The sequence below is a fragment of the Carassius auratus genome, chromosome 45 (assembly GCF_003368295.1).
Source record: "Carassius auratus strain Wakin chromosome 45, ASM336829v1, whole genome shotgun sequence".
In the NCBI taxonomy this organism is placed as follows: Eukaryota; Metazoa; Chordata; class Actinopteri; order Cypriniformes; family Cyprinidae; genus Carassius; species Carassius auratus.
Genome location: NC_039287.1, coordinates 16,265,072 through 16,290,726, shown reverse-complemented (window position 1 = coordinate 16,290,726; position 25,655 = coordinate 16,265,072). Strand labels below are relative to the sequence as shown.

Below are 25,655 nucleotides of genomic sequence, written 5' to 3'. Positions count from 1 at the left end.
AGCAGTGGCCAAATGATAGTCCTACAGAGTAACACATACTGTCCCAATGAATACAGCCTTGCAATGTAAAACTGCAAAATATTAGAATACTCCAAAAACTGCAGATCAAACCAGTCATTCTTACTGCGTCTACTTACATTGCCATTTTTATGTGTACTTCATCTGAGCCTAGAAAAACAGAATGATATGTGGGTCAGAAGTCAGAGATCCCTTGTGAAGAAGTGCACTTACTGTAAGTACAATTAATGTGTATTGTGTACTTATTTAAAGTACATTTTAAATTATTATGTTTTAATAATCCTTTGTCATGCTTTAAATAAGTACACTTGATATGTTTACTAACATACTAAAGCACAGGTAATGCACTTGATTCACTATGATTTTACTGCAGTGTTATTTGATTATTTCAACATTCAAAATTAATATATTTAAAACATACTAAATTGCAACTTCATAGTTACAAATGTGTAATTACAAATGTTTAAATATGTCATAAATGTTTCAATTTAAATTACATTAAAGTTTATTTCAGTTTACCGTAAATGCTTGTCAATACATTTGGCAATACACTTTTATCATATTTAAAAGACAATAGAATTAATTATGAAATCATGTATAAAGATGTTCTCACTTGGGTCAGAATAAAGTACTCTTACGTTCAGATAATTACATTTAATTTATATAATAAGTACTTTTTCTTACGTATGTTTTTTTTAGAAGGAATATTTAACTCTTTAGCATTATTCTAAAATATGTTCAATGCTGTCAGGATATTTTTATTCTGTGGTTTCCACAACTGAAATCATAGCATTATTTGTATAAAACTTTGTTGGTCTGATCTGAGCTATAGAAGCCAAATTTATGATGCTGATCTATCATTTATTATTGAAATATAATCTTGACTAACATAAAGAGTTTTTCTGAATGCAACTAAGTAGGAGAAAACAATATAGTGGCGTCTCTGGACTGAAGATACCCACAGAATTCAAGCAAATCATGTAAATCAAAACAAAGACAAACTCCTCATAGACATTTCATTTGCAGAGGGCTGAACCAGGGCATTGTGGGATGTGTGTCCTGTCCCATTAAGAAAAGATGATCAAATGCTCTGCCTTTCTTCCCACTGACAGGCTAGGAAAGAGTGTCTGTCTCAGGAAGTGGGAGGAAACAGGTCAAGCCTGGCTTCCTGTGTCCTAGTGTCTTTCCAGACCTGTCTTACCCAAGCATCCCTGCATTTTCCCATGAGAAATGGTCCAGCGCACAGTTGTCCCCTACCCGTATCTTCGGTGCATGGTTTTCCTGTGAGCTTGCTCACACTGGCCTGCAGTGCTTTCCTTCCGCTATGGATTGTTCTGTGACGCACACAACTCCTTTCCTGTCTGGAAAAGGCATGCAACACACCTTCAGCCATATATTCCCTTTTTTCTTTTCATTTCTATTATATTAATTTTTCAAAATAATTAATATTTTAATGGAACTGTGTGCCTTTTAGTCCTTGTTCGCTTTGAGACCATTATACACTTAAAAGGAGACAGCGCTAACTTTTTTTACACTTTCACCCAGACTCTTCGTTTCTCTTTCAGGAAATCAGAACAAAAATAGCGATGACGCAGAATTTCCCTCTCAATAATACCAACCTTCTGTGACTAGCAATAGAAAATAGCAAATGGTTCATGGCTGTGGTGTGAACTCAAGGATCTTGGTGTGTCCTTTAATATGTCCACTTAAACATTTAGGTAGAAGTAATTAGTTATATTTGCTAAGCAGTTGTTTTCAACTACAGACGGGTACCTCAAATTATGTGGCTTGTTGACATTAGTAAACACATATAACGCCCTAGTATCAAGGTGCTGAGTTTTGTATGGGCAAGCACCATTTACATTGTCTCGCTTCTGCACCAAATTCTCACAAATTGCTTTTTACTCGACTGCTCTATAACGCCAACAATAACAGTTTGGTGGTAACTGGCAGCAGATTGAATCACTGTTACAGTTTATTCAGTTAGTATTGATGGTGGTGCTGTATTAGGTAAACCCTTTGTCTGATAGCACACAGACCTTGGCCCATCATATCTCTTCGTCGATTACTGTTGACATTACTGATGTAACAGCAGCCAAAGCAAATGGTAAGCATATTTCCTGTATTGCCAAGTTTTGCATTATGCTACCATTTCCCCTGTGAAAAATAAGTACACTTTTTGAGACTTTATTGCATTTAATTAAAATGTATTATGGATTACATTTATATTAAATTAAATTAGTTGAACTTAGGAGTGCCTTTTTACTTTTGAAAGCACATATTTAAATGTAAATTCATATTTACTTTTAAGGTTGAAAATATACTTTGTGAGCTTGTGGTTAATGAGGACACAAATTTGTATAATGGCATGGTTATGACACTGGTATTACAATGAGGAGGTGATTTATGAGGACATTTTCAGTGTCCCCGTAATTCAAAAGGCTTATAAATCATTCAGAATGAGTTTTTTTGAAACCTTTGTGAAGGTTAGGGTTAGGTGTAGAGTTGGGGTAGGGCAAAAGAAAATACAGTTTGTACAGAATAAAAACCATTATGCCTATGAAGAGTGCCCATAAACCACGTATACCAACATGTGTGTGTGTGAGTGTGTGTGTGTGTTCTATGTGTGCATAGGGCAACTTCACACTTCCTGTCTGTTACTTTGAACCAACCCATTACTTTTAGAAAGCGATCACACCCTAACACTTGGAACCAACAATGGTTTCTCTCTCTACCTTTTCCTTCTCCTTGGTGCTGTGTGTTGTCTTTGGTGTGGTATTTTGTTTTAAACATGGTGTGCTGGCAGTTATGGCATGCTGGGTCAAACAAGAAGCCCAGTCACGTCTTCCAGGCGGCCAGCTGCCTCCACCACCCAAAACCACCCCTCCCAAAACCGCTTAGAGTTATTCTTTATACAAATACATACTTTTATAATGCCCTCATTCTTCGAGCCAGGAAGACATAATCACTGTTTGCTGGGTGTAATGTGTTTGTAGATGTGTACATGTTTTATATCAGGCTGCAGAATTGTGATCACTCATTGGTTTGGAGCAGCAAGACTGTGTTCACTGTGTGTTAAAGTACGATTATGTGAATGTGCACCTGGTCGCCTTTAACTGCAAGCAATAAATCAATTAAACTGTCCTGCTTTAACTTGTAACTATACTTTTATAGTTTCTGAATTAAATGTGAATGGAACTTGCCTGTGTAAAACTCACCACCATAATTCTAGGAGGTTCTGGGTGTTTGCTTGCAAAGTTAAAGAGCCCACCCATTGAAATTCTAGATATGGCTGGGTTCCACCTTTTGCAGCGTAGGTCTAGTTTTTCTTTGGCTGTTTTAATGTACAGCAGGTGTAAATTGTAAGATGGATCACTTTAAAAATTTACAAAAATTATAATACAAAAGCAGTGTCAAGACAAACAAGTGTCTTTGACTTATCACATAGCAGCCCTTGGCTTAGGCCCCGTCCACACGGAGCTCACCCCAATCCGATCTTTTTTTTCCTCGTCTCAAGAAATATCCGCGTCCACACAAAACCGCATAATGATGTAGTATACATGCCAGACCAGCATGTGGCGCTGTAATTCTGCCTCAGAGATACACTAAAAACAGAGAAGAAGACTTGGACTATGCTCATAAACCTTGCGCGTGGTACACAAATGAACATGGAACAATACATTTATTATTAATCAGTGTTAATGTTAGTTAATAAAAAGACAATCGTTCAGTGTTTGTTCATGTTTTTGTTGTTGTTACGTGACGTAGAGGTGTCTGACTAGGGGGGAAACGTGGGCTGATGACGTCATCGTTTCAGAAAATATACGGATTAGCCTCCAGACGAAAACGCAAAGACGGTGTTTTCAAATTTATCCACTCTGGGACCCGGTTTCAAAAAATTGCGGTTTCACCTGATGAAAACGCCAGATCCGTGTGGGCGAAACGCCTATCCGATCCAAAATTTGTGCGTATTCACAGAAACGCGTCTCCGTGTGGACGGGGCCTTAGTCTGTTGAATCCTAGTAAAGTTTGGCACTGCTGTCTTGCACTTCTTTTGGGATGAGTGAATTCCACGGGTCAAAGGTGACTGATCTCACTCCTTGAGGGGCAGCAGATGGCCAGTGAGACACACAAAGAAGCTCACAATGTGAGCGACTGCCATTCAGATCATATTTTTTTGAATGGGACGGGACACACATCACACAATGCCCTGGTTCAGCCCTCTGCAGCTCGGCATTTAGAACCGACAAAGCTCATTGGCTGCTTCTGTGTTCAGTCTCTTACAAAGCCACAGTGTTGGAAGCATAACATCATACCGCCTGCTGGTACTTTTCACAATGAAGCAGCCGTCCGCCTCCCTGCTGCATCTCAAGCGCAATGTTCCTTGCTTCATTGAAGCTTAGTCGTGTGAAAGAAGATGGTGTTGGTGGCATTCAGTGCTCACTTCTGGGTTAGAGTTCATGGTTAGGGTGGTGTTTTTTCCATATCCTCTTGAGCTGTTAGGGCAGGATGGCTTTGCTACCTCTGAACCCCAAAGTCCCTTATCACCTCTAAATTTCAGTAAAGATCACAGGATATGAAATATTCCCAAGCAGCACTTCAGGAGCACTTCATCCTGCCACCAATAAAATTCTCATATACAGATATTTTCCAAATCCTCTTCTGGCATTAAGACAAAACAATGCTACCCCAAACATAGTCAAAAGATTCCGTGAACAGTCCAAAGACATTGCTTTTAGGGATTGTGTTGAGTGAAAATTGTAAAAAATTAACCTGAAAATAAACAGTATGTAGTCCATCCTTGTAAAAGCTTGCGGTGCTACGTCATGGAATGTGGCGGCAGGACAGAAGCACAAGGTCTATTTAGATTTGGGGTTGGAGGTTGGAGTGGGGCTTCACAATGCAGGCTCCACGCACAAGAGCTGACTCTGTGTTACTGACACATGCCCCTCCCTTCCTCTGTTTCTCCACAGATGAGCGATGGAGAGAGAGAGAGGAACAGCTGTGGCAGAGAGACAGTGAAGGGAAGAGGATCTCAGTGAGAGTCAGATGCTTCATCAGGCAGGAGCAGACAGAAGTCAGCCGTAGAAAACATTGGGAAGAGAGGATGGCCAGTATAAAGGAATATATGTAAAAGAAATATGAAGGAACATCTTTGTATGCTCTGACAACTGGCTTTATTACAGGTAAAAAAAATAAAAAAAATAAAAAAAAAAATATATATATATATATATATATATATATATATATATAATACTATGTAATACTATTGTCTTAACATTGTTTGTTTTTGTGTAGGTGCATGGATGGGTGATAAGTGAACAGTTGACTGGATAGAATTTTAGACAGATAGATGCATATAGTAGTTATATGGAGAGTTAGGTAGAAAGATGAAGGCATGGAATGCTTAACTTTGAATTTGATGTTTGTTTACTATTTTTCTCACAGATCAGAATGGGAAATACAGATAGTCATTCTAGCAATTTCATCATCCCTGGTAAGGGAAAATCTAGCTCCTTGAAGCTGCACACCTCAAAAGAGGAGGCACTCTCCCCACATTCTTGGTGGAGGAGCACTAAAAGCACCTCTGGATACAAGGCCAAAAATGGATTTTCACCACACAAGAACAGCCAACCTTACATCTCCCACCATTATGACTGCATTAAAGGGGGATCAAGTGACAAAGTACCTTCAGAGAGACACAAAGACTATGACAACCTTTTTTTCCAGGGAAATGGATTCTTTGTAGGCTACAAACAACAGACTGGAGCCCTCCAGGCCCCAATGAAGAGAACCAGTTCTGAGATTAAAGACTGTAAGAGCAGTCCCAAAGTTGTTTTTCGTGAGGATGGAAGTCTGAGGGTAGAGTTTACCAATGCACGGAGGGAGGCGGATGTTGTGTCTTTGGGCAGCTGTCTCAGTGGACCTGTTGATGCTACCCAAAGGGCCAGTAATGGGAGCTCTCTTAGCTCTGAGGGTTCATGGTATGATTCGCCATGGGGGAATGGAACAGAAGATCTATGTGATAACGTCTTCACCACCAACCAACCTTCGGACAACAGTAGTGGATATACCACACTCTCATCCACACGTACTGTAGATTTTGGATGTTTTAATGGATACAATACAGCACAATCTGAGAAACATATGGACAACCCCACCTGCCAAGCCACAGTTCATGGCAGTCAGTATGCAAGCAGTGATTGCAATAGTAATGGGTACAATGCTAACAGAGCTGAGGAGGACAGTGGTATTGGAGACTCTGTGCTCCTTCATTTGGAACATAATGGATTATCTGAAATTTACACAAAACCCAACATGACTGTGCCATTCCCTACCGTGGGCATCCTAGCGTCGGAACAGCTTGAGGAGACTCCTCACCTTCAAGTCTCACTGACTGCTTCCATGGATGTGAACTCCCAGGATGAGAGTCAGAAAACCCAGAATTACACCTCACAAACCCTTCCATGCAGAAAAGCAGTTCCTGATGGCAATGCAAGGAAGGACTCGCTCAAGAGTCGCATCCGCCGCCTCAGCGATTGGACAGGAAGTCTGAGCAGGAAGAAGCGAAGGCTGCAGGTGAGAAAATGTATTGGGGAGTTCGTGTAAATCTGTCAGCATAGCAGACCTTCCTGTTTGACTCCAGAATTATCATGCAGATGTTATCATATTACAATTCCATTTTCAGTTCAGTGTTCTGGGTGTAAAATAGTGTTTTAGTTGAAGTCAATATTCTTCAGTGCTGTAAAGCATTTTTAGATAACATTGCTCTCTGAAACAACAAGTTTAAAAATGCTTTGAAATTGTTTGCTTGTTGGATTTGCCATTGTTTGTAAGAGTTGTAAGGAAGACTAAAGGGTTTGAAAAACTTCACAACATTGTGGAAACCTTGTAAAACATATACATGTTAACATTTGCCATTCTCTTCTCACTTCATGTCTACCCAACCTCAGGAACCAAGTACTCTGGACTTTACAGAGGTTGTCAGCTGTGGAGCTGGGGGCACACTAGAGGAATCCAGACCATTTTGGAATCCCATGTCTTCCCAAACACAGTTGGGCTGCCCTGGTTCCTCATCGGGCCCATTTGGACAGCAGAACCAGGGTGCAGCCTTCAGGAAGAACATCTATGAGAACTTTATGCAGGGCTTAGAGACTGGCAGCAGCAGTGGAACTGCTGATGGACTCCAGGTCTGGGAGGGTGAAGGAGAAAGCAGCAGTGGCTCAATGGGCTCCTTGGAGCAGATGGACCTCCTGTTTGAGAAGGAGCAAGGTGTTGTACGGAGGGCTGGTTGGTTGGCTTTTAAGCCCCTCATTAACCTCCACAAGGACCGCAAACTGGAGCTGGTAGCAAGGCGCAAGTGGAGGCAGTATTGGGTCACGCTAAAAGGTAAGATGGTGGACTTGAGGTCAAGTAGACAAGAAATGCAGATTAACACCAATGCTGAATTTTCAGCAAGTAAAACATGCACAGCCAATTCAGTTTTTAATTTTTAAGTCTTAAAAAATTAGCTGTAATGGATAATGTTTGCTCTTCATTATTAGGAGCTCTATCTCAGTTTTCCTGTCTTCTGTAGGCTGTACACTTTTGTTGGGTGAATCCAATGGAAAGACCACCCCTGAGCAGGAATGCTCACCACGTTATGCAGTGCTTGCCGAGGACAGTATTGTGCAGGCAGTTCCCGAGCATCCCAAGAAAGAGCATGTCTTTTGCCTCAGCAATGCCTATGGAGATGTCTATCTCTTTCAGGCATGTGGCTTTTATCATATAATATAGTACACTGTACACCATTTCCACAGTGTGGACTTTTGGCTCTAAGTTGTCTCTTATTGCTCGCCTGTTACTTGCAGGCTGCTAATCAAACAGACCTGGAGAACTGGGTGACGGCCATCCATTCTGCCAGTGCATCACATTTAGCTAAGCGTCAGAGGAAGGAGGACACTCTGCGTTTGCTGAAGGGCCAAAGCAGAGCTCTCCTGCAGAAGATCGACATGGATGGGAAAATGAAGAAGATGGCAGAGCTGCAGCTGTCTGTCATCAGCGACCAGAAGAACAGGAAGGCTATTGAGAGCCAGGTGAGGAACACAACGGATGTTTATGCATATGTGTGTGGTTTGTTTCAAAAGATTAAAGGGCAAAAATAAGTAGTTCAGATGAGTGGTTTGCTAAATTGGGCAATTAAGTCATTGATGTTGGTTGGTACAGAAACCACAGCACAATGCATTCAGAGCATCCATTTATCTATAGTACAAGCATTCAGACTTGACACCCCCATGTCCTGCTGACTCCTGCTGTAGATTATCTACACTTCTAGGTTTTTAGGTTTTCTAAAGAAATCCCGAGGGGTACTTAAGTCACCGCCAGTGTTGTGGGTTGTTGTAACACTATAATATTTATAATGTCTATAGCTTTCTCGAATGTATTTCAGTGCATTGCTCTCTCTCCTTCATCTCTGACCCACAGATCCTGCAATGGGAACAGAACCTGGAAAAGTTTAATTTAGAGCTCTTCCGCATGCGCTGTTACCTGGCTAGCCTGCAGGGCACAGAGCTGCCCAATCCAAAAAGCCTACTAGCCACCGCTGGACGCCCATCTAAAATGGTGCTAGGTCGTCTGGGAATTTTCTCTGTCTCTTCCTTTCATGCGCTGGTGAGGATCTGTCACATGCTTTGAGGGAATTGTGTAAGACACCAAAAAAGACCTCATCAAAATGGTCTACCATTGAGACATGACACAAAAATTAAATTAAGATGATGGAGAGTTGAGATTTTTTTTTTTAAATGAGCTTATGTTTGTCCAGATATGCACTCGTGATGAAGCCATCCTGAAGAGACGGTCTCGCTCTCATCCTCGAGGTATGCGGAACAAACGAGGACTGCTCTTTTCTTCACAGAAGGGATTAGACAGTCTGACCAAACGCAACCACGAAAAGAGACAGTCCCTGTCCCAGGTAGGAAAAACTCTTTTGTAGGTTTAACCACAATATTCTAGCTAGTCATTACTAACAACCGAAAATATCAAGGAAATTCTTTTTTCCAAACAATTATGTATTTTGAGACCTGTCGAACCCAAACAATGAAGAACACACTTAGGGTTATGGTTTTTCTTTAATTAGGGTTAATCCTAATTGACATGAATTAGTACATACCAAAAGAGCTGTGATTTCAGGTTAGGAGTCTTACTCTGAGGTTTAACTGCCCTGTGTTTACGACTGCAGTACTGAATAGTCAATTAAGACATAGGCCTGTTTTACTCATTTAGTCTCAACAGTAGTGTGTTAATGCTGTCCACAGGTGTCAGGGTGGGGAAACACCGTCACACTCGCCGGATAAAACAAACAGCCACTGACTCACACATCAAAGCTTTCTCTGGAGGTCAAGTGGCTGGAAAACACACAGCTGTCCTGTTCCTTTCATCCTGTCAATGTGATCATGGGCTGTTTTGGAAATACTGTTTTCTCAATCAGTTCTTGTAATTAAGCCCAGCTCAGCATTCCTTCTATGAAGGGCTTTTGTGTTAACACAGAGATTGAGCTCTAAATGTATGATTAGGTAGACGGCCTCATGTGAGTTTGGAGACAATCACTCAGTGGTTCCAGTCTCATAATCATCCAGCCTTAAGTGGACCAAATCTGGTCAGAACAGCTCGTAATAGTGCATGATTCCAAAGACGGGAATTACCATGAGCTGCATGCGGTTAATTGCTGCAAGCTGGAAACAGTCTGAGAGGAGAGACAGCTTCTACTGCATAGATGTAGCGTCTGATGCTGTTTGATTCGAAAGGGTTACGGGAGATGTGTGTGGGGGGGCAGTGTGATTGTTTCCAGAGGGTTTAGATGCTTTAGTCAGAGTCAAGTCAGAGTTGCCATCTCCAGATAAATTACTCAGTTGTGGTATCGCTACTGTTCTGCGGATGTCTACCTCTGTGCTTTTTTACAACCTCAGCTCTTTTCCTAAAGGCTTGCCAGTAACACTCACATTTCAGTAGTCCACTTTACACATTCTGGAGTAAGTAAATTTACAACTACATGACTACCAGTCAGAGTATTGGTAGACTGTCAGCTTAATATCTGCTAAAGCTTTATTTTGATGCTCCCACAGCAGACGTTCTGACTATGTTACATAGCAAGTTCATTAGGCCTATGTCAGTTTTTGGTATTTTCTTTTAAATTATTTGTAGAGGAAAAGCATACCCTTTTTCTTTTCTTTTCTTTTAATCATTGTGCTGTTAGCTTAGCAACATGCTAACATTATATTCACACCAGTAGCTAGCTGTCTATGTACAGTGAGGAATCCACCTCACTGCAGGAGCAAAGCTTATGTCAGTTTTTGGTATTTTCTTTTAAATTATTTGTAGAGGACAAGCATACCCTTTTCTGTTTGTATAGACTACATCCATATAATAATTATATGTTTTTGGAGGATGTTGGGCACATGGTTGTCTTGGGTAAGGGGAGGCCGTGTCTCCCACTCTGTCTTCATGATTAAGGCTGATCCATCTGCCAGCTTTTATAGACCTATAATTTTAGCATCTTCCAGACCTCTCATTATTTCCCAGCAAACCTCAGGGTTATTTCTGCTGTGATCCACAATCAGAATAGAATCAAAGCTTGCGCCTCAGATCGATGGTATCTAATTAAAGCATGGAGATAGAAACATGCTGCTTTTTTGAGCCTGGATGCTGCTGCTTGCTATTCTTACGCTGTGTGGTTAATGTTTCTGTATGTGTGTTTGTGATGCAGATTTTTGAAGGATATTCCTCTGGATCGTTCGGTCATCCATCCACACAAAGCAGCTCAGAGGTAATTATACCACTTAAAAATGACTACACATCATAATGTAACAGGTGAAAATCACATCCTCTGTGAGCCATTGTGAGAGAAAAAGGTGTGTTAAATCGCATTAAAGGGTTAGTTCACCAAAAAATGAAAACGAACCCATGATTCACTCACCCTCAAGCCATCCTGGGTGTATGTGACTTTCTTATTTCAGACTAATCACACATCACCTGGCTTTTCCAAGCATTATAAAAGCAGTGAATAGGGGTTGAGATTTTGAAGGCCAAAAAAGTGCGTCCATCCATCATAAAAAGTTCATTTTAAATCATGTTTTAATAATAATTTTTAATATTTAAATGTCAATTAACATAATAAAGCACTTGAAAAAGATTTGAATTGTAATGTTATTAGATAAAACATTCATAGTTAATATATTTTAAAAATACTAAATTGCAACTCAATCATTACAAACGTAATTACAAATATTTAAATAAACAAAATACATGCTTCAATAAAAATTACATTAAATATATTTTAGTTTATAGTATATTAGTATATTAGTTAAGTATTTCATAGTATTTTAGTTTATAATATATGCTTTCAGCATTAATTATTGTTTTTCATTTTTTTTGTCTATTTAAAAATCCTCACAGTTTTTTGTACCAGAAACAAATAGCTGTAATTAATCGTATCATCGCATACTTATATGTTCCCCTTAAATTAGCTGGTTTTTAAATAAATAATGTTTCAAAAAAGTATCTTGACTGTTGTTGTTAGTAGATTGTCCTTGGTAAGTTATACCAAGGACAAAGTTTAAAAATAACTGTTAAGACATCTTATATTGTTCAACCGCTCATGCAATGTCAAATCCCCATATTGAGGATGCAGCTGAAGGACAATAGAATTACACTGAACAAACCTCCCCCATTCTCCACCCCGTCATCTGTTTGCTCTGCATAATGTCAGCAGACCAGCAGGTTGTTGTGACAGCTGTGTGAGTTGAGTCAAAGGGAAGAGACCCTTTCCCACTTTCTCCCTCTCACAATGTAAAGAGTACACTACAGATCCATGTTAATATCAGTGTTGCTTGCACCTGGCTCAAAACAAGAGCAGAGGAAAGCTTGAGGAGGGGATTTTTACCTCACGTTAAAGCCAGCTGTAAACTTAATGCTATGTTCCAGCATCAAGTTATGCATCAATAATTGAATAATAATCAATAATTTAACTATAGCCAAGTACTTTAAATGTGCTTTAGTATGTTAGTCAGCAAATTAAAATAATCGTACTTTAAAATGACAAAAAGATCAGTACAACGTAATGTAAAACTGTCACATTGACATTATTACAAAGTGCACTTTTGAAAAGTATACTTAAGCGTTTAAGAATAAAAGTAATCTCTAAGTACACTTTATTAATTATTATTATATTATTTGCACGTGCACATTCAGAACAATTAAGCACACTTCTGTTTCACAAGGGAAATCATTACAATGCACATTAAAAGACGATATTCTGTAATATTCTGTAATATGTGATATACTATTATTGAAAAAGCTACTTTGATAATAGCTTCTGTTAAATTGGTAGCATTGCTATAATCTGGTCATTTCTAAAAACTTTATCTTATTTATTCATTTATTGCATTGCATGTAGATGAACAGAGAGCGTATGATCACAAACTGAATCTTTTTTTTTTTTTAAATAAATCATTTTGCAGCACATTTCAGTTTAAAATTTAGCATTTCATATGGTTATTGGTTATATATCAAGGCTAGTATCAAGGCTGTAAACACATTAAAATCATATAAAGTGTGAAAGTTAACCTCATTTATGTAGGGGTAACAGACAAAACGTGGTTCTGATGTCCACACTGAAAGAACAGGGACTTTGACTTTTTTCAGTATTAAATAATAATGCAAAGTTATATAAGGCAAGTAATATTATCTAAATTATTGATGACATATTTCATATTAAGCTATTGAATAATTTCAAACTAAGATATTGATCTATACTTGAACTTGATTGACTTTTGGTCTTTTTTTATCCTCTTGCCTGCAGAAGTTGGATGTCTTTACCAAAATGCACGTGACAGCGCCTCCTGACAGTAACACGTGGGACTGCAGTCTGGAAAGCCGGGTGTTCGTGCTCATGCCCGACTGTCAGGTCGTCGGTGTGCCAGTCAAACAGGACTCTCTGGTTGCTGATGTTCTCTCATTGGCCTGCAAGGTAATTCAGCAATCACCTCTCACAGACCCAGTGACCTAAAAAAGGCCATAACCAAAAAGACACATGAAAACATTGTCTTTTGTAGGCAAAGCAGCTTGACCCAGCTCTGCACTGCCTGCACATGAAGAGACATCTGGGACGAGATGTGGAGAGAAGTGTTCCAGTGCCGACAGACCAGCTGAGGACCCTGGTGAGACTAAAACACACTTTATAAAGCAGATTATTCAAGCTAAACTCTATTTGAATTAGTATTGCCTGCAACAATAACCCTCTTAACCATTTTGTTCTGTTAACCTGCTAACATTACCTATCTAAAACTAGTTGGATTGGAATTTAAGCAAATCCGAACTAGTCTAAGCTGTTTTTTTTCCCTGTTTTATACACATATACACAAAACAGTGATGTGCTGCTCTTATTTAACAGGTTTATGATGAACTGGAGGTTTTGCCTCTCAATGTGTTGACCATAAGCATGTCCCGGCCGGACACAACCGTAGACTTTGGTGAGTTACTGTACAGCAGGATCAGCAAGAAAATAAATCGTTCACCATTAAGTGAATATTTATTCACTCTCATTATTTACATTCACTCCTGCATTGTTCAGAAACTGTATGATGTTTTTCAGAGGAACAGCAAAGTTTAGCAGAATGTCTGAGCTGCTCCGATCCATACAATGGATATATTTAAAAAAACTATACTTTCATATAACATGAATGAAAAACGGAAATTTGAGTGTACTTAGAGAAAAAATGAGTTTTAAGTGCTAAAATCACACATTCATTTATATTATAAGCAAAAGTGCAGCTTGGGCATTCTGTTGAACATCTCCTTTTGTGTTCCACAGAAAAAGAAAGTCACACAGGTTCAAAGCAACATGTAAATGAGTAAATCATGACAGATTTTCAGAACATTCCTTTAAATCTGTTGAAATAATTCTGGAAGAGATTGGTTTAATCTTACGGCTCTCTGCAGGTTTTGCGGTCACAGGTCATGTGGATGGTGCCAGGAGAAGTCATGTGTATGTGAGCGAGGTGAATCCTGAAGGCCTGGCGTTTACTCAAGGTAACATTTCATTAGACTTTAAATGTTATGCTTTGATGGAACGTGTTGTGATTGATGTGTTTGATGTGAATTGTCTTTGTAGGTCTGAAAGCTGGAGACGAGATCTTTTCTCTTAATGGCGTGAGTGTGGCCTCTCTTGACCTCGGCCTCATGCAGAGCTTCTTCAGCCAACCAGAACTCCATCTTATCCTCAGACGTGTGGATAACAGCACAGACGACCAAAGCTACGTCTGGCCAGACTGTGACCCCAGTGAACCTGATCAACCCCAACCTCCTCAGGGCGACATCATTCACCTGGAGCAGTTGGGCACAGGTAGAAAGTCTTGATAATGCACTGCTCTTCTATAAACACTACCGTTCAAAATTGTGGGGTCCGAGAATAGATATATTTTTTCTATAAACACTAAATTTAAAATTAATCAAAGATTATGTTAAAATGTAAAGATTAATGCAAGGGAATAAGAAAGAAGTGTCATCAGGGCTGCATTTATTTGATTAAAAATATAGTAAAAAACAGTGAAATAATATTACAATTTAAATAAATATATTTTCTATTTATATATAATTTTAAATGTAATTTATTCCAGGGATGGCAAAGCTGAATTTTCAACAGCTATTATTCAGTCTCACACAACCCTTCAGAAATATTTCTAATTAGCCAATTTGAATAAATAAATAAATCCTGAATAGTATGGTACTTTGCCATTATATTTTTTTTCACATGATATTGGATGTGTCCTGCTTTTTCTGCATTAACTCTGTACGTACAGCAGAGGGCAACAGACTTTGTGTTTGAGTCTTCGTGATCTGGGCAGCAGTGGTCCTGGCTCATGCAGTGCCCTTAATTGAGAAAACCAAACAAACATTAAATGAAAGAATATTCAAATCCCAGTGTACCTTTTTACCAAAAGTAATCGTGGTAAACTCTAGGTAACTGCTAGAGTTGTCATGAGTAAATATTAACCAGCTTTGATTTGATTTTGTAAATAGCATTTAAGATGTATTTGGTTACCCGTCAACTGAACAGGCATTAGGGCTTGCAGAGTGCCGTGATTGCCAGCGGCCTGTGGCTCTTTAGACATACTGCAAACAATGAAACAACTCCTGCTGTTTTTATGATGAGAACCTAACGATGGACAGCTTGTTTCACAGCATGACGATGTCAGAATGCCCAGACATAAACTATTACACCACAGGGATCTTTGCAGACAACAAGACTGTTATTCTCTACAGGATGGTGTTTCCTGTAGAGAGGTTTGTAACATTATTCTAACAATAAACCTAGTGCATATTAGGGTTTCCCATTTGACGCAATGCCAAGCTTTGTAGAATCTGATACAAGAGGCCTGCTGAAGTGGACCTGCATGAGTTAGTGAGATCAGTTCAATGGAGGTTAATAAAGGTCAAATGCTTGCTCTGGTCAGACTATGGTGAGCCGTATCCCGAGAGAGAGCGCTGAGATAATGAGCCTCGAGTGTGTTTATTTCACTCTCTATCACCGTGACTTATCACGTCTTACTTTAGAAATCAGAGCACTCTTTCATTAACATCTTTTCCACCTCTATTTCTCCCTCAGGTCCAGCTCAAGAGCATGAATTTCCAGAGGGCTCCACGGCGCCTGGTTTGGAGGAGGTGAACGATAAGGCAGAGCGGGGCGGAAAGGTAAGCCGTCAGAGATTTAGGAGGTGTGAGCTGCTTGTGTTGAGAGACTGGCTGGTGTGATCAGGATTACGGTGGGTGTTATGAGGTCAGATGGAGAGAGAGACGTGCTCAACAGAATTCCACAGTCTTACTGCACACTTGGCAGCTGCAAACAATAATATTTGACTTTCATTGCTATGAAAGGTTTGAAATGTCAACTGTTTTTGCATGGCATGTAGGCCTTGGCAGTCATTTTTCATTATTCAAGTTTACACATTTTTGTTTGGGGTCAGTAATTTTTTTAAATACTTTTAATTACCAAGGATGTATTACACTGATCAAAAGTGACAGTACAGGGTTACAAAATTATATTTCAAATACATTTTGAACTTTCTGATTTACTTTTATTGCTGATTTATAGGAGGTCAGTAACATATCAGCATGCGGTCCTTTAGATTTAATCCAGGCTTACAGAGACTGAAGAGAGAGAGAGAGAGAGAGATTAGGATGTACCTGCAGTAGTACCTGCAGAGTATTTTGGTGTCTATAGTATAGTACATGAATGGAGGAGAGGTCAGAGGTTATGTGTCAGGTGGTGGGACAGAACAGTGCAGGAGGAGATAAAGAGGAATTCTGTGCGCTCTTCCCGCTGTCATCACTCGGCCAGACCCTCAAGGAGATGTTGGTGGGACTGCTGGATGATGTGAACGTGTGTGGGAGGTGTGAGTGCATCTCACTGGTACTGACATCATTTCTCAGTCTTTTTTCTTTGTTTTTGTGGTTATATACTGTAGTGATTGTTTGTGTGTATTTATGGTAACACTTTATAATAGCGTTTATTAATATAATAAACATTATACATTGTGAAAAATATCTTTAAAGGATGAGTCAACTATATGTAAGCCATTTGTAGATTGCATTTGTTTGGGGCAGGACTATCAGTTTCACCAACTAATGGCAGATTAAAATGTGATTAATATATATTCATATATAATCATATTTGAAGGTTATGGATTATATAATGTTAATTATATAAAACTTAAATTACACTCTAACTCTAGCTGCTGCTTTTTGGACCAGCTGGAGCTTGTTTATTAAATGTGCAGAGAAACCACCCAATAAAGTATTACAATAATCTATTGTGACATTGAGAGCATAGTTTGTAATTTAGATATATTTTTAAGATGGGAAAATTCTGTTTTACAAATTCTAGAAACATGGTTTTCAAAGGAAGTATTGCTATCAAATAACACACCAACAGTAGGTTCTAAACTGATGATGAAGAACACGTTTCCTTGATGACATCTCCCAAGAATAACATGTAAAGTAACATGTAAAGCTTGAAAAGTAGTGGTCCTAGTATTGAGCCTTGTGTTACTCCATACTGTAATGGCAATCTAAATGATATCTCGTCATTCACTGTTACAAACTGATAACTGTCTGATAAGTAAGATTTGAACCACGCCAATGCCTAATGACAATGACAGATTAATAATATTCAAAACAGGATCTATGGCTTCTGGAAGAACCTTTTAGTAGTTTAGATGGAATAGGGTCTAATGTTGTACTTTTAATGATTTGACAAGTTTATACAATTCTTCCTCTCCTATAGCAACGAATGAGTGGAATTGTTCCTTAGGGAATCTATTTTGCACTGTCTGATGTGATTCTGTAGCTTACAGCTGCATGGTTAGAATTTTATCTCTAATAGTATTGATCTTGGAAGTAAAGAAGTTCATAAAGTCATTACAGTGCTTTTGGGAAATGTCTATGCCTTCAGATTCTTTATTTTTAGTTAATTTAACCAATGTATTGAATAAATGTCTGGGGTTGTATTTGTTTTCTTCCAAGAGAGAAGAAAGGTAAGCAGATCTAGCTGTTTTTAGGGCTTTTTTAGTAGAAGTAGAAGTACTTTCCCTCCATGCAATATGAAATACCTCTTTTCTTCCAGCTGTGCTCCATTTTCTGGGCCGCTCTCATAAAGGTGCAAGTGAGTTCATTATAAAGTGATAGTGACGTGACATACAACCAAGTATGGTGACCCAAACTCAGAATCCGTGCCCTGCATTTAACCCATCCAAAATGCACACACACAGCAATGAACACACACACACTATGAACACACACCCGAAGCAGTGGGCAGCCATTTATGCTTAAGCATTTGGGGGTTCGGTGCCTTGCTCAAGGGCACCTCAGTTGTGGTATTGAGGGTGGAGAGAGTGCTGTGCATTCACTCCCAGAGACTCGAATTCACAACCTTTGGATTATGAGTCAAACTCTCTAACCATTAGGCCAAAACTATACCATCGTGTCTGACTGTTATCTTCTTTAAGTGTAAAGGAGCAATTGTATCTAAAGTGCTAGAAAAGAGAGAGTCCATAGTTTACCAAACGTTTTTCGGAATTGTTGGATTCACTGAGGAATTGAGACAAGTCAGGACGATTTTTTACAAAGCAATCTTTTGTTGTAGAAGTGATGGTTCTTCTATATTTGTAACAAGGAGTTGAATTTGCAGCATTAGCTATATGGAGTATACACAAGACTAGAAAATGATCTGAGATATCATCACTCTGCTGCAGAATTTTAACACCATTACCATTAATTCCATGTGACAGTATTAAATCTAAAGTATGATTACGACAATGAGTAAGGTCCTGACACGTGTTGTCTGACCCCAATAGAGTGCAGAATGTCTATAAATGCTGATTGGGGAATGGGGAAACATCAAGTGACACGTCTTAGGTATTCTATTCGGTTTATTAAGTGATGACGTAAGAAGTTCTTTTTCCGGCGAATTTTAACAAGCGAATAGTCTTTGGCAGCATGGCAAACAGAAACTGGAACCGGAAAATATAGAAATTATAAATTTTCAACATTTCAATATTTTTCTCAGAAAGCTGCCCTGATTTGCTGTCCTTCCAATGTCCACTCCACAATACAAAGTAATTATTACAAGTTATAAAAAAGTGTTACTGATATGGTTATATAACTTGTGTTTCTGCACACAAATGGACCACTTTATCTCATTCTGTTGTGTTCTTGAGGTCTGTAATTACTGTGGACATTGATCTCACTTGATTGCATTGTGTGTCAAAATAGATGTGAGTGTTTGTGAACACATCTCCAATGACCTTAAAACACTCTCAAATGCACTTCATTATGATTGTACACTCTGGGATTGTACTGAGTTTTGAAAAGAAGGATAATTTCATATGAGTTTTATAGTTTTTTTCCCCATCCTTTATGTGTTGAGAGCAGCTCTGCAGAGCCGGCCAGAGGGATTTATCAGTTTTTCAGCACTTTATTATACACTGACAGCACAGATTACGATGACAAATGGCTTGAATTTCAACTGGTGACGCTGTTTTTTAAGCACACCACATGCGCTCTGGAGATAGAATCTTTAGGAGAGCGTTTGCATTTTGTTGAGCTTGGAGTCAAAGGTTCGGTTGTTTTATCCAGCAGTGCTGCATTGTATTGATTAAGAAGCAGGTCATTGATACAGCATTCGGTGAAGGAATGAGAGTGAGAGCATCATTCATAAAGGATTCATAAAGGATTCGAGTGATGTCCCAGGCACAGGGAGTGTGTTTGAAATCCTTTTGATTCCACTAGAGTTTGATTCAGTCAATGTGTAAAGTTTAAACGCTAAACATCACCATTTTTCCCTAAAAAAACATACTGAAATGAATGATACTAACTACTAACCTGTTCTTGCTCCTTTACTTTAAACAACAATAAAGTTTCACTTCTGGTTCCATTGTCCCAGAGTCATTAGGTTTTTTGAATGGGTTTTTGTGGTTAACATAAGTTTGGGATATTTAAAATTTCATTCAACAATTTTATTTTACTTTTACATTAGAAAAAAGGTGATTGCTAACAAGTGGATAAAGAGGACATAACACTGAACAGCTTGCTCATCTAGTTTGCTCCTACAGCCACACTGCATTCATACTCATGCTATTGCAATTTAAACTTTCACACTTTTTGAATAAAGATGGAAAGAGCTGACGGAGACTTAATGGCAATGACAATGAAGTCAGTCATTTGACCATAGTATAGTTTTACTTTCTTTAGCTTTTTACTTATGGCAATGGTATTTAGGCTTCATAATTCATAATCACACTTGTGTTCATTTGTGAAGATCATCTTGTTGAAAAAAGGCGGGAAAACTAAAGCTTAATTCCTGCAACAATCCAATAGCCAAAAGAAAAATCCTACCGAGTCTTTATTGAGGAAACCAGAGTGATGCTGACTTCTAGATGAATATACATAATCACTGCAGCACTCGACTGAAAAACAGAACTAAAATACATGGATCCTCTGCTTTCTTTTGCAGAACCCAGAGACAGTGTGTAATCTCTACCAGACGTCCCCTGAAGGCTCCGTTCTTTTGCCAGAGGGCCACAGGACCCCTTACTCCACTGAAAATGCCCACACCAGATCCTCCCCTCGTCACATGTCCGTCACAGAGCGCCTGCGCATGGTCATTCAAGAGCTGGTGGACACGGAGAAATCGTATGTCAAGGTACTAAACCACAGCTGTGGTGGCATTTAAATGTGTATTCATTGTTTTTATGGAGACATTAATTAAAACATATTTACATTGTCATATCACTTGTGTCCCTTGTCTTTAGGACCTTGGATCTCTGTTTGAGATTTATCTGAAGCCATTACAAAGAGAAACCTTCCTTAGTCATGATGAGGTATGTTTTGCAGTGTAAAATGATGTCCAAATGGTCTTCCTTTGTTATATTTAACTAAACTGAGTCAGTTTGAGCTCAGTTTGATCCTTTTCCTGTAGATGGAGTCTCTGTTCGGCAGCCTGCCAGAGATGCTGGACTTCCAGAGGGTTTTCCTACAAACCCTAGAGGAGAGGACAACTTCCTCACCAGACTACCACGCACTAGAGACTCCAGAGAAACTCAGGGTAAAATATGGTGATGAAATTATGCCAGATTGTATGATTTATGAAATAATCAGTTCCTAGTCTGGTTCACCTGGAATAAACAATACAATTAAATACTCCAGAAGCACTTTGTCAGGCATTATGTTGAAAATTAAAAAACAAAATGACATAAATAGGTCTGCCATACAGAATTATGGGTAAGGGTCAAGTCAAATCAGTGTTGTTATTAAGTAAACCTATATAAAAAATGTGTTATTTGAAATAAACTGAAATATAATATTAGAAGGTAATTTATTTATTTATTTATTTATTTGTAATGTTGCTTTGGCAAGCAGTTGAAAAGTTAAAAATTACTAACCCAAATAAAAATAAAACTGAAATAAAAATAAATTAATTTAGATTATTTTATTTTTTAAATATATAAATACAAATTTTTTTTTAACAAAAATTTTAGTTAAAATTGAAAACTGAAAATATAAGTAAAAATATTAATAAAAACTAAAATAGTACTGTACATTTATTGTATGCGGTTGTCACTTGTATGATGGATATAACATCACAAAATCTGTCCATTATACAGACAGCATGCACACCGTTAATTTAATTAGACTGTTAATCTGTTTTTACATTTGATACGTTTTCTTTTTCAATCTCGCATTCAGAAACTCCTCTTCTCCCTGGGCGGCTCTTTCTTATACTACGCAGATCACTTCAAGCTTTACAGCGGCTTCTGTGCCAATCACATTAAGGTGCAGAAAGTTCTCAAAAGAGGTAAAACATAAACCTAAGCCTCATCTGACATGTGTCGTGACGTATTTCAACTGGCATCTTGAAACCGAAAGAAGAGGATCCTGGTTCATATCATACTCTGTTTTGTCTGATGGCAGCAAAAACAGACTGGGCATTCAAAGAGTTCCTGGAGGCGAGGAACCCCACCAAACAGCACTCGTCCACCCTGGAGTCGTACCTCATTAAACCCGTGCAGAGGGTTCTGAAGTACCCACTGCTGCTGAGGGAGCTGGTGTCTCTCACCGACCCCGAGAGCGACGAGCACAGCCACCTCACAGGTGAGAACCTGTCATCATTTACTCCCAAACTCGTCTGCCTTTAATCCATTAGTGATTCAATTATGAGTCAGCTGACATAAACGGTCTCCTTTCTTTCTATTGTTTTGTCTGGTGCAGAGGCATTAAAGGCCATGGAGAAGGTGGCCAGTCACATAAATGAGATGCAGAAGATCTACGAGGACTACGGCACAGTGTTTGATCTGCTAGTAGCAGAGCAGAGCGGCCCTGAGAAAGAGGTGCATACAATTTTAGAATTACTTTTAAAAGCATGCAAGGATCATATTACATGCACTATATTTTCCCTATTACGATTTCAATATCAAGCCTACTTGTTCTGTATCAGGTCACGGAGATCTCTATGGGAGAGTTCATCATTCACAGCTCAGCGTTCTGGCAAAACCCTCTGCCCTCTTTGGGCCGCATGAGAAAAGACCCTGAACTCACCCTCTTCCGTAAGTCAGATCTGATTTACTGTAACTCTAAGAACCTTGGAGTTTATGCCGTGCAATTAATGTATACTAATAAAAATCCAATGCAGTAATTTGTGTTTTTATTCCTCCAGTCTTCAAGAGTGCACTCGTTTTGGTGTATCGGGAAAGCAAGTTAAAAAAAAGAATGGTGAGTTTTGGAATGTAGCACAAATGGCTTGTTTTTATCAGGTCTGTCAATTGATAAAAAAGATATATTGTCATGCTATGTCAAATAATTAATTCATTGACATGAGTATTTGCAGAATACATTACATGAACATATATTATTTTCTTACATGCAGGTCTGAGGTCAAGATTAATAGTGTTTTTTACGTAACACATTAAATATGCAGTCATGGTTTGGTTGCTGTTTCTAAGTTTTAATCCGACAGACAGCTAACAGACATTTGTATGTTTATCCAGACGTCTTCACGACCCGGGGATCTGGATCCGTTTAAATTCCGCTGGCTCATTCCTGTTTCATCCCTTCAGGTCCGACCTGGAAATTCAGCAGGTGTGTGTGTAACGTGATCTTCCTGTGTAATGTAGAGATATCTCTGATGAGCATGAGTTTGAGTAGATCCAAGACAGACCAAGAAAAATCTGGTATTCAAATACCATTTCACATCATGTCACATCAGAGCTCATATTTAAAAAATGTGTATAATGAAAGTCTCAAGCCCTTTTAGAAGACCATGCATTGCCAAAATTAAAATCCAGTCCATAGCTTGCTTAAACATCCTACTGTTTCCTCTTTCAGGGTCAGAGAACCCCTGTGTTTGGGAGGTTGTCCACACAAAATCTGAGTTGGAGGGACGACCAGAGATGTCCTTTCAGCTCTGCAGCAGGTAATGATATTGAAAGTTAAAAAAATGTAAATAATAATAATAATAAATGAATAACATGAATAGAATACAGCCTTATTTACCATGAGCTGATTCTTCTTAACGTAATTCTTCACCCAAAGATGAAAATTCATACTTTGAACATATTACGAGAGGCTAAGTAAAAAAATAAAGAGGATTTTCAGTTTAGGGCGAAGATCACTTTAAGGGAGTTTTAAATATTCAAATATTCCTCAACTGTTGTAAAATCACCGTAACCCCTTGTGAAAAAGAAGTACACTTTAGCATCCTTTCAAAAAGAGTATTTATTACAGAAATAATATACTTTAAACGAATAAACTGAAATTTTTTAGATTTAGTTTTAAAAATGACAATGTATTTTGTAGTTGGAATTTATATTCAGTATATTTAAGTGGCATTTTTGAGTACAATATCAAATAAAACACTATAGTTAAAATTTATAATCAAGTACTTAACACGTGCTTTAGTATGTTAGTCAACATCAGAATACAGAACAAGTTGTATTTCTTTTACCATGACATTTACAAAGTGCACTTATTAAAAGTGTCAAGAAGCAGTCATGAAACTATACTCTGTTAAAGTGCATGTAGATGGCCTTTAATTGAATTCATAACATATTATCTGAAGTTAACAGATTTTAAAATATACTTTTAAGACATAAAGTACACCTCAAGTGCAAATTTGATAAAATCTTGTTCTTCTTATGCCTTATTATTCTAAGCTTCTAAATGAAATGTATAAATGTTCTCTCATCTTGTTCTTGTGTGCAGTAATCTTGAGAACAAGGCTAATGCGGTGAGGGCCATCCGCACTCTTCTGAGAGAGAACACCAAGCGGACGGCTCCAGCTGAGCGACCATTCAAAGATCGAAACTCTAACTTCACCTTCCCCAGGAGAAACCACCCAGGAGCGCTCAGAACAAACTCCTGGCAGCGGCTGCCGCCACCGTCAGATGGGACACAAACCTTAGACTCAGAGGAGGGCAGACTGCTTGATGGATACGCTCACTCCGAACCTCCCCTCAAGCCCTCAAGAGGCCAGGGCTCTACTCAGAGCAAGAGATCCACATTGTGCTCTCTGACCAGCGCTTTGGAAGCTCAACTCCAGAGACTGAACTTTGCAGAGGAGCCAGGAGGAATGAGCAGGAGCAGTACCAGCAGCCTTCAGGGCAGTCAGGTGACTCTTCTGGACGAGACTCCAGGCCTGGACCTCAACACCCTGCTGGCCAGGGACTACAGCGTGCAGACTTTCAGTTCCGTGGTTAACGAGGATTGTTTTTACGACACGGTCATGGGCATCCAGAAAGCTGCCATCCCCACCCTGTAGAGGAAGTCGGTGCTATAAAGATTAAATGCACTAAAACATGGTTAGCGTGCCTTCATATGAACAGATTTTCAAATATATCTGTATAGCACAAAAATCTAGTGAGCTGCCAACCTGGATGCCATTATACAAGATAATAGGTCAATATTGTAGTTATGCTGCCTTCTGAGGCACCTTGCTTTGCTCAAATTCTAAGGCAGTATTACATATTCTTATCAGAAATGATCTAAGATGACAATAAATGAACTTATTAAATACTGAGAAGTTATTTTGTTTTGATTATTTGATCAGAAATACAATAAAAACATTAATATGATAAGATATTGTTAATTTTTTAAAGAAATGCCTTAATATATTTTAAATGATGTATTCCTGTGATAGCAAAGCTGCTAAAACTTTTTCCTTTAGACATTTCCTTTCATCAGTGTTGAAAACATTTGAAAATATCTTAATTATTCCAAACTTTTGACTAGTAGTTTATAATAAAAGTTCCATTTAACCAGGGTTCTTACAGTCTTGGTAAAACTTGGATACTGTATATGAGGATAAAATATTAAAAAAAATATAAAGAAAATATAAAGAATCTTTATAGACGTGAAATTGTTTTTGGAAATTAATAATAAGGAATAATAACAGTCCAAAAACATTTTTTTATAAAGAATATACATTTTGTAAGTTATGCAAAGCTCTAAAATATTTTATTGGGTCAAACTGTGAGTTAAATTTGAAATACTTAATAAATCATGAGAAATGGGAAAAGTCATTAAATAAATAAATCAAATTAATTCACTGTATTAACTGGTTAAAATTAGTGAGATCTCTAAAGGACATTCAAATCGAAAAACATTTGGCAATCTGAATCTATTGAATCTATATGAAATTATTTTATAATAATTATTGTCGTAATTTTATCTCTGGACATGGGAATCAGTCGCTTTCATCTGGGTAGTCAGCTCACTAGGTTATGTGGATGAACAAATGGATGATCATGCCTTAAATTCAGAGCAAAGTTTCCTTATCCAGAGCATCCCATATGTGCTGACACATGTATTATTAATACACGAGCAAAGACTGCTTCACTGTAAGTGAAAACTGTAGCTTTACTTTTCTATTTGCTTGGTTGACAAGGGCTCTTCTCAGCTCGAGACTGAAATAGCTTGATTTCACTGAGCAGGGGAAGTTTTGTCTGAATATAGACTATTTCGTCTAAATTATGCTTGTATATGCTTCTGACAGAACTGTTGTGTGCACTTTTGTAATGTGTGATTTTAATTATTCGAAGGCATGTTTTACTGTA

The 25,655-nt window shown here is 38.4% G+C and overlaps 1 protein-coding gene across 3 annotated transcripts in view; it reads left to right on the top strand.

Moving 5' to 3' along the window:
- LOC113063426 (T-lymphoma invasion and metastasis-inducing protein 2-like) overlaps positions 1 to 24,616 on the top strand; it is a 37,770-nt gene extending 13,154 nt beyond the window's left edge. The window contains exons 2-26 of one of the 3 annotated variants that reach the window (XM_026233811.1): positions 4,992 to 5,204; positions 5,467 to 6,597; positions 6,972 to 7,407; positions 7,595 to 7,767; positions 7,869 to 8,093; positions 8,482 to 8,667; positions 8,819 to 8,968; positions 10,760 to 10,819; positions 12,851 to 13,021; positions 13,107 to 13,211; positions 13,445 to 13,523; positions 13,993 to 14,082; positions 14,165 to 14,395; positions 15,659 to 15,744; positions 20,063 to 20,251; positions 20,361 to 20,429; positions 20,528 to 20,653; positions 21,295 to 21,403; positions 21,520 to 21,699; positions 21,817 to 21,935; positions 22,043 to 22,151; positions 22,262 to 22,317; positions 22,593 to 22,683; positions 22,930 to 23,017; positions 23,806 to 24,616. In XM_026233811.1, the coding sequence (XP_026089596.1) occupies positions 5,473 to 6,597; positions 6,972 to 7,407; positions 7,595 to 7,767; positions 7,869 to 8,093; positions 8,482 to 8,667; positions 8,819 to 8,968; positions 10,760 to 10,819; positions 12,851 to 13,021; positions 13,107 to 13,211; positions 13,445 to 13,523; positions 13,993 to 14,082; positions 14,165 to 14,395; positions 15,659 to 15,744; positions 20,063 to 20,251; positions 20,361 to 20,429; positions 20,528 to 20,653; positions 21,295 to 21,403; positions 21,520 to 21,699; positions 21,817 to 21,935; positions 22,043 to 22,151; positions 22,262 to 22,317; positions 22,593 to 22,683; positions 22,930 to 23,017; positions 23,806 to 24,361 (4,809 nt within the window). In that variant the 5' untranslated portion in view covers positions 4,992 to 5,204; positions 5,467 to 5,472 and the 3' untranslated portion in view covers positions 24,362 to 24,616. The remainder of the gene's footprint in view (positions 1 to 4,991; positions 5,205 to 5,466; positions 6,598 to 6,971; positions 7,408 to 7,594; positions 7,768 to 7,868; positions 8,094 to 8,481; positions 8,668 to 8,818; positions 8,969 to 10,759; positions 10,820 to 12,850; positions 13,022 to 13,106; positions 13,212 to 13,444; positions 13,524 to 13,992; positions 14,083 to 14,164; positions 14,396 to 15,658; positions 15,745 to 20,062; positions 20,252 to 20,360; positions 20,430 to 20,527; positions 20,654 to 21,294; positions 21,404 to 21,519; positions 21,700 to 21,816; positions 21,936 to 22,042; positions 22,152 to 22,261; positions 22,318 to 22,592; positions 22,684 to 22,929; positions 23,018 to 23,805) is intronic. The other 2 variants (XM_026233810.1, XM_026233809.1) reach the window with 2 other exon arrangements.
- The last annotated feature ends 1,039 nt before the right edge of the window (positions 24,617 to 25,655 follow it).